We start from the raw sequence: 8,856 nt of genomic DNA on the forward strand, positions 1-8,856 counted from the left end.
CATACTATGGGAAGTTAGAAGATATTATTGAGCTTAATTATTATCTATTCACAGTTGTGCTCTTTAAATGCCAGTGGGCCGACACTACTCGGGATAGAGGGTTCAAAAGAGATGCTTGGAATTTTAATTGTGTCAATTTTTCTAGATTGATTCATATTGGTGATCGTGAGGATCATGATCCTTACATTGAAGCATCTCAAGCAAATATGGTTTACTATGTTGATGATGAAACGGATAAAGAATGGAGTGTGGCTGTACATTTAAAGCCGAGAGATTTATTTGATATGGGAGAGGTCGATGAAAATGAAATATATGAGAATCAACCATACCAACAACAAGAACTTGAACAATTTTTTGATGATGCTTATGAGAATATCCAAATTGCAATAGATGAGCATATGTCTGAATAGGCATGTAAATTTTCTTGTATCCTTGTATGTTTATTTATTTTTCTTTTATATATATGTACTTTATTTTGTATTTGTATTTTATACTTTCTATTACTTATTAATTTTTTTGTTGATTGCAGATATGCCGAAGACCGAACGTTTTAAGAACTTACAAAAGTCAGTTCAATCAGCGTCTTCTTCAAAATCTACTGATGCGGCACCAGATATGACATCACTATTGGCTCCTTCATTCCCGACTACATCACATCCAACTCCTTCGTGTCAGGCAACATCACTACCATCTCCTTCATTTCAAGCCACAAGACAGCAAACCGCTTCATTTCAGGCCACAACACAGCCAAGACAGCAAGCTTTTTCATTTCAAGCCATGGGGCAAACAACTCCTTGCATTCAGCCGACTCCTTCTTTTCAGGCGACATCACTACCAACTCCTTCATTTCAACCTACAAGACAGCAAACCACTTCATTTCAAGCCACAACACTGCCAACTCCTTCATTTCAGGGCACGGGACAGACAACTCCTTCATTTCAGGCCACAACACAGACAACTCCTTCATTTCAACCTCCAATTAATCCCACACCAGCACAAGCAACATCCAATAAGCGTCCTAAACGTGAGTCTTCACATCATTGGACTGTCGATGGAATAGGTAATCATTACCCTTCTGTTGTTGTGTAGGACTTTAGAGTCTAATTGTGGGAATTTATTTGCCCATGGGGTGTGAGTGGATCTATTTGCACTTGTCCAATGCATCTTCTATAGGACTTTTGTACATCTGTTGCTGCTTCACCTATCTGCTACTATGTGTGGCTGTTACTATTTGCTAGATACAAGCTAGGACTTGGTTACTTCATGTTTCTTATATGTTTCCTATCTGGTAATCTTTCTAAATGATATGGAGAATGTGGAGTTCTTCTAGGTCTTCAATCAAGTTGTTTATATTTGAACTTGAAGATGCTGCCTTCATCTCCTTATACTTGTTGATTATATATATGCAATTAGAGTTGTATATATATACCAAAAGGCTCTTACCTTTACTTTTTTGCTTTTATTTTTATTTATTAAAGATTCACATGGAAATACCAAAAGGCTGAAATTGAAGACTAGAGAAGCATTAAGTTTACCTCAGGGAGAACGTGTTGTGGTGGAGTTTGATGGCAAGGATCCGATTGGCGAAGCACAAGGCCTTCTAGCAGGCGTATGTGGCCTTTTAGCAACTGACTGTACCATATTTCCAATTGGTTTTGATAAATGGCCGGATATGCCTAAGTCATACTTTAACGACTGCTTTAATAACATTATAAAGGTATAAGTTCTAGATCTTTATAACTATATCTCTATTTTGTCTTTTGTTTTTATATTTGTATATAAAAGATAAACTAACCAAAATTTTGTTTTGAAGTCTCATTTCTGTTTTATGACCATTGAGGAAGTTGCACGAGGATATGTTTATAACTCTATTTCAAAGAAGTGGGCTTCAAGTAGGCAGAAGTTGTGGGATGAGTTTAAAGACCCACTTAAAACCAAAGATGAGATTATGGATAATGTTCCGATAGGTATTAGTCGGGATCAATGGACTATCTTTGTGAACTACCGTTGTAAAGAAGAAACTCAGGTATTTTTCTGAAACGTCACATTGAAATGCATATAAATATGAGTATTTATTTATATAATTGACTGAAATGTATCTTATTGTTAGAACATGTGTAAAAGAAATGCTGAAAATCGGAAGAAGCAAACAGTTCCACACACCGGTAGCTCCAAACCTAATTCTAGAAGAAGGGCTGAAATGGTGAAAGATGTCACATTATTTACCTTACTTTACTATTTAAATTTTAGATATTGTATCTATTTCTTTTACTTTAATTAAACTATTCTGACTTATTTTTGTTTTCATGCATAGATGGCTGAGACAGGAAGTAAGCCTGGACGAGCACAACTTTATCTTGCTACACATACGAAAAAAGATGGATCATATGTAAATGAGGAGGCAAAAGAAATATGTGTAAGTTACAATAACCAAGAATGTCTTTTTGTCCATACTTTCTCCAACTATATCCATCATCAGTAGGCCCTGAATCTATTAAGACCCAGTTGGACAAATATGTTTATCGTCAAGTCTCCTGTTGATTCCATGGGAAAGATATTTTGTCGACCTATTTTAATGTCAAATGAAGGTGAAATTTTGCTCAAGTTTGGACCACGTTTTATGAATTCCAGTCCAAAGGATGATTCGATCAGATTTCTAGATATTACTAACTTTGCTCCATTTCTAGAGGCAGTAATCTATGTTAAGAGCTTAGTTTGTCCCTTTTCAGAGGGACCATGAATGCAACAACTGAGGCTGAAATAACTTAGATGAAGACAATCGTGTGACTGATAGCCTGTACGAGTTACACAATACACACTATGTATTTTTCTTAGTTGCTGTTAAATTCTGTTTCCATATTGTTTGGGGATATCTTGTTAGTCGGTTATTTCATCCTTAAAGTCATTCTATCTGTGATTAATATGATGCAGAGAATACACCATTAGCACAGGACATAAATATTCTTGCTAGAGTAGCAGATAGTTTACAAAATGAAGTCCTTCCATTTTGTTTTGTTCTTAGTTAAATACTAGTATGTTTTTCTTGGTCTGTTTCCCGTCCTCTTCTTTTTTCTTGGTCTGTTTCCTGTCCTTTTCCCACACTTAATTACTTCCCTGGCTATAACTGGTGTTCTTGCACAAAGAACAGTAGGCTCAGATTTTTTTGATGTGTATTGTGTTTAGGAAAAAATTGAGCTAGCCGTGAGTGAAAGTACGGTGGATGAGTCTGAAATTTCTCCAAATGATGTTGTTGGTAAGGTGCTAGGCAAAGAGCATCCTGGAAGGGTGAGATGTTTGGGATTAGGAGCTACTCCAAGCAATACTTTCAAAGAGACAAATCTTCGTCTTGGTAATATTAGAATTGTGAGTAATAATGTTGGATGTTCTTCTTCTGGATGCCAAGAGAAGTACAATCAATTGATGAGTACTCTCAAAGAATATATGATAATGAAGGAAGGTTCAATACCAGAACAATTTGCTGGGATCTTTGCTTCTTCTCCTACAACGGTAAATGCTTAGTTCTTTTATTTTTGGTGTATTGTGCAATTTTATTTTTCATTTGTGAAGTGCTAAGAGTCACTATGATAACTGGTGCGACTTTGAAGTTTTGGGAATCCATAGTCACTGTGAAAAATCAACAATTTGTCTATCCTTTTCCACCTAACAAGTTGGAGAACCACAATGAATATGTAATCAGATTGCTGCATAGAATCCTTTCCAATTTAATCATGTACTCATTCCTTCACGTTTTAAATTTGACATGTAGAAATGGCAAGAATATTACAATGTAGAAATGTAAATGTAACTTGAATTTTCCTCTTAGGGACCAAATCTGACTTGTGTTATGAATACTACTCTAAACATGTCAGATCTTTTGCTTTCATGGTCTTTTTTTGGTGTTTTCTTTTTAAATCACACAAACTTTTCTCCAGCTAGCAGCTGCTAATCTCTCCTCGTCAGAAATCTTAGCTGTGATACAAAGCCAACAAAATCTTCACAAGTTTGAAATAAGTCTTAGGTTCTTTGTTTTTTCTTTGTGTTTTTAAGATTCAAATGTTTGTGTTTTTGTTTGTTGTTTGGCTATACACTTATTCTTACTTTTGTTCTTTTGGAACAATCTGAAAACTTCTGAGATTTGAATAATACCAAGTTTTTTTTATCTGTTTGTATTTGGAAAAAAACTTAAACTCTTTGAGTTAGCTTTTTCACTAGTAGAAAGAACTTGTATAGAATCTTAATATAGAGTAGTTACATGATAGAATCCTAAAATAGAATTCCACAGTATGATCTATGACAAATTTCTCATAAGTAATGTCTTTGGCACAAGAAGACTCAATGAAACTTCAAGTAATATCTCCAAGTGGCAAAGTGTATTTTATTTCTCATTGAGATAATTTTATTTTATCCCAATGACTTGTTTCCTGATACTCTTAATAGTTATATTTTTTTTTTACTTTTTGCTGCAGCCAAGTGATGCAGCTAGTGGACCCGTTTCACCGACGGATGCAAGAAGATCTTCTGGCGGAAGTAATCCCAGTGACAACCATTGAGTTTCATTTTAATTGAAGTGGATGTATTAGGACAATGTAATAGATGATCACTGATATAGATGGTTAACTATGTTCTAATTTAGTTTGAAGACATATGATACTACTGTGTAATAGTATTTTTCACGGTTAACGAAATGTTGATGTTTCTTAATTTTAATATTTTGGTTTGAGCATAAATATTTAATTGATATTAGAGGAAAAATATGGCAAAATAAAAATCAATTCTATAATATATTTAAAAATAGATGGGGATATAACCCCCAAAAAGAAATTACAGATTGCGGGGGTTCACAACCCCTACACTCAAAAACAATAATAATTTTAAAATAAATCTAATTTTCGCTCATTGAAATTGCGAGGTTAAATTGCAGGTTTGCGGAGTGGTAGGAACCCCCGCTATTTGCTGTCACGGCGGTTCAGGAAACCCCCGCATTTGTCTGCCGCAAATTAATAGCGGCGATGCATACTGCGGGAGCTTGCTCAACCGTCGTGACAGCAAATAGCGGAGGTTACTACCCTCCGCAAACTGCAATTTTAACCTCCGCAATTTACCCGTTTTTTTGTAGTGATTGCTACTGGATTCAAAATAAGGAAAGAATGAAGATTCAGTTTCTGTATTAATGATCAATCAAGAAGTAGATTGATTGCTACTGGATTCAAAATAAGGAAAGAATGAAGATTCGGTTACTGCATCAATGATAAATCAAGAAGCAGATTGACTCATCCTCAATCAAGGGATCTTTGATTGCCAATCATGGTCACTCCAGTTTTGAGGATCGCGCTTGCGAATTAATCTCTCCTTGAATTCAGCTGTGACAAGGAAGGTCACATTCGAATCTGGGCCAGTCAAAGAGCAAGATTCAAAGAGGCACCCCTTGGGTCAAATCCCTTAATTAAAGATCCTGTGCCTCCAATTTCAAAAAGGACTCAACGGCTCTTTTCTATTCTATAAGAAGGATGCTCTCTCAAGAAGAAGATCACGCAACTACACAAACTGTATTCCAAATCTGTCTACTTCTTAGTTCCAACACTGTAATTGTGAGTTATCGGTGTCTCAAAAGATAGAGAGATCTAGAGTACAAAAGAAAGTTGTGTCAACTGAGTAGAACTCAAGTGTTGATTATGTACGTTGATGGTAAACGAAAAAAAAAACCATCAATATTGTAACTTTGTTCAAAGATCTTAAGGGAACCCTTGTGACCCAAGGGAAACTGGATGTAACCACAACGGTACCGAACCAGTATAAATCGTGTGTGCCTTACTATTTCTCTTTACTGCTTTCACTCATTATGTCTTGTGGTTAGTCAGCTAATACTTATATTAGTCGACCAAATTTTAATAAGTCAATAATTCCCCCCCCCCCCCCTTGTACTTTCATTATGTTGGTATCAATGTCAAAATCTGACATAGGGTAAATTGGGACTGACAATGGAGGTTCGAAATCTGCTGTCGACGAGACGATATTAGGGTTATTCTTGAACAGAGACGACGGAGTTTGGGCCTGAGCAACTTGAAGAGTCTGTTACCTTTTTTTTCGTTGTATTTCAATGTATCTCGATGTATTCTATGTATTTCATTGTATTCATTGTCTTTTTTTCATTGTATTTCGATGTATCTCGCTGTATTCCATGTATTTACTTGTAATCACTATCTTGCTATATTCCATGAATGTATTCATATGTTTTTTTTAATTAATATAATTTATGTATTCAAATGTATTTATGTATTCAGATTTATAATTGAGTTTGTTGAGTTATATTAGGAGTCTATTTGTGTTAATTGATTCACTTTCCGTTTAAAAACAACCGAATAGACCACGATTTACACTATTTACGTTACTGTATTCACAAATACATATCGTGAATACAGTCGAATACAATAATTGCCTAGTTGTATTCCCCTGTTTCACGCCGAGTTTTGCTACTGTATTCATGAACACAATAGCTTAAATACATCGAATACACTCTAGAAAAACTGAAAACATAGTTATAGGAAGTAATATAGTAAATGATAGCTACAGCTGGCTAATAACCACTAAACAATAGTGGTTTGTGAAAATTTGCTGTAACAATAAACAAGTTGGTCATCAAAGACAAATGAAATGCAACAACATACTTCAACTCTGAAGTGCCTATCTAGACATTAATTACTTTGAAATGTTATAATCTTGTATTACATTACATTACTATTTTGCTAGCTAGTTAAGTCTGAATGAGATTCTTTTTCAAAAATTGGATGATTTTCTAGAAGATAGTTGACGCAATAAGCTCTTGAAGGAATGCAGCTCTCTGCCTCTTCTCTTCAGAATCCTCTTCCACTGCTGGATTAGATACAAGCAGCTTCCTGCTGCAGAAGAGAACAGATTCTACTGTTAACTTAGCACCACTTCCTTTATAACCATTTTATTTAAGTACTGACAGTGTATTAATATTGCTTACTACTTATGTATATGATGCCGCACCCGTGTGGATCCTCCAAAAATACACAACTTTTGGAGGATCCGACATGCACCCAGCGACATTCCCGGAGAGCCCAGGCAACATAGTTCTAAGTTATTTGCCATATTGCTAATTAAAATGAAGTTATCTGCTTGATTGTCTATATAATCCTTACACCATCAGTGCGAAAAAAAATCCTTTTGGCGGGAGTGTGGCAGGTTAGAGATGACAAAGGGGAGAAAAAGAAATATCAAAGACATGTACAACCACAGCTGTTGACACTCGTTAGTACCTCAGAGTTCTAGAGAGCATGTCTCATACCTGTTGAAAATAAGCAATTTACGAAACAACTATAGTTTTGTTCATAAGAAGATGGAAGCATATAATTAACTGTCTGATTGTTCATTCTAAGTGTCAGTGCATACACAAAAGTTGGCCCTAAATATTCGAATCATTGTTCATCTAGGCGAACAAACAGAGACTGCCCTGAATTCTGATTCTTATCCCAAAAGGCAGAGAGAGAATTCTAATACATATGTACGACAATTCGACAAACTAACTCACCACTAGCAAAGAGAGGAAGCCCAAGTTTTTTAGCTGATGAATCACCAAAAGCAGTAGCTGAACAGAAAAACTTAATAGGATATATAGCTTGGCTTTGGGTTGAGAAATTTTATTGTTGGTTATAGTGACAACGAATACAAAAATTTCACATTTACTCGGGTATTAACTTTCAGGTTTAGCATTTACTCCATTTTGTTTTATGAGGAAACTTCCATGTAAAAAAGAGAACGAATGAATAAATAAATTATATGCAGGTGCATCAAAAGAAAGTTCATTAGACTAGTACCTTTCTATTTCAGAAACAGAAGACTTGTCTTGGCACCTGCTTTCGGTATCAGTAGGAGGCACATTGCAGAGAAATGGCAATAGAAGTGGATCAGAAGCAGGTTCGTGCCCTTTGTACCGACCAACCCCCGAATTTATCTCAAAATACGAAGTTATATGTTGAAGATCCTTACCCATCATAGCTATGGCATTATCCCAGTAGCCACATTTTAGGTATTTTCTCCTTCTCTGGAAATGAGGTAGGGAGCAAAGTTAATTGATATCTTTTATAGTCAAAATTATATATTCCAAAGGTGAAATATGTTTACCTTAACTGACTGTGCGTGTTGTACAGAAAAATGTATAATAGGATCTTTTCCCAAACTTGCAGCACATATGGGACAGACCTGGAATTAGAAACGTCAAGTAGATTGATCAATTCATACAGATCTTCAGTACAAATACATAGAAAAGATTGAAAAGTTTCAAGTATAGTAGTGCAGTCTTACACTTCATTTTGCATATAACATAAGAGAAATATATGTTAAAAGGATGTAATGTAAGGAAGCATCACTTGACATTACCGCGTTTTTTAAGTCGAAGCAATGCTCATCTTGCAAATGGCAGCAAAGCATTGGCACTTCAATTTCGACATAACAGAAAGGGCAAGGGAACCAAGTTCTAACATCTTCTTCTCCTTCATTGTCCACATTCAAGTGAGAATCTGTTTAATTTCCAAAACAAAGAATCATAAGGTTTGAAGTTTAGGAAATAAAATACATCATCACCAATCTAGTCTAGTATAAATAAGTGAAATAGCATGTCTTTATCCCCAAGGTTATGTGTTTCAAGTCTTAATCTTTCCCCAAGGGAGTAGCATATGATCCCTCCTTGTAAGTCTTGACTTACTTTTTGTCAACCAAGTTTCACCCGGTGCACTAAGCTCCCGCCGTGCGCGGGCGGAGAAGGGCCCAAACTATGGAAACCAGAGGTTCAAGCATCTTCAAAAGTTCCAATTTCCTAAACAACCCTTCACATCC

At 35.6% G+C, this 8,856-nt stretch overlaps 2 protein-coding genes across 3 annotated transcripts in view; one reads left to right on the forward strand and one right to left on the reverse strand.

The window, feature by feature from the left end:
* On the forward strand, positions 2,114 to 4,584 carry LOC109227797. Its single transcript, XM_019392993.1, has 4 exons — positions 2,114 to 2,203; positions 2,315 to 2,416; positions 3,184 to 3,507; positions 4,467 to 4,584. Exons 1-4 carry the CDS (start codon positions 2,114 to 2,116, stop codon positions 4,548 to 4,550), a joined length of 600 nt encoding a protein of 199 aa, XP_019248538.1. The 3' UTR covers positions 4,551 to 4,584.
* The window catches only part of LOC109226889 (protein DEHYDRATION-INDUCED 19 homolog 5-like), a 3,205-nt gene continuing 924 nt past the window's right edge, over positions 6,576 to 8,856 (reverse strand). Inside the window, exons 2-5 of one of the 2 annotated variants that reach the window (XM_019391785.1) lie at positions 8,401 to 8,540; positions 8,146 to 8,223; positions 7,839 to 8,065; positions 6,576 to 6,893 (exon numbers count right to left, since the gene is read on the reverse strand). In XM_019391785.1, the coding sequence (XP_019247330.1) occupies positions 6,794 to 6,893; positions 7,839 to 8,065; positions 8,146 to 8,223; positions 8,401 to 8,540 (545 nt within the window). In that variant the 3' untranslated portion in view covers positions 6,576 to 6,793. Of the gene's footprint in view, positions 6,897 to 7,838; positions 8,066 to 8,145; positions 8,224 to 8,400; positions 8,541 to 8,856 lie in introns of both variants that reach the window. The other variant, XM_019391784.1, reaches the window with a different exon arrangement.

Source organism: Nicotiana attenuata, chromosome 6 (genome assembly GCF_001879085.1).
Source record: "Nicotiana attenuata strain UT chromosome 6, NIATTr2, whole genome shotgun sequence".
Lineage (NCBI taxonomy): Eukaryota > Viridiplantae > Streptophyta > Magnoliopsida > Solanales > Solanaceae > Nicotiana > Nicotiana attenuata.

Excerpts from the sequence above, each read along its gene's own strand:
- LOC109227797 (XM_019392993.1), top strand. The coding sequence starts at position 2,114 with ATGTGTAAAAGAAATGCTGAAAATCGGAAGAAGCAAACAGTTCCACAC. Across the intron at positions 2,204-2,314 it reads CTAGAAGAAGGGCTGAAATG|ATGGCTGAGACAGGAAGTAA; the intron begins GTGAAAGATGTC and ends TTTCATGCATAG. Across the intron at positions 2,417-3,183 it reads AGGAGGCAAAAGAAATATGT|GAAAAAATTGAGCTAGCCGT; the intron begins GTAAGTTACAAT and ends TATTGTGTTTAG.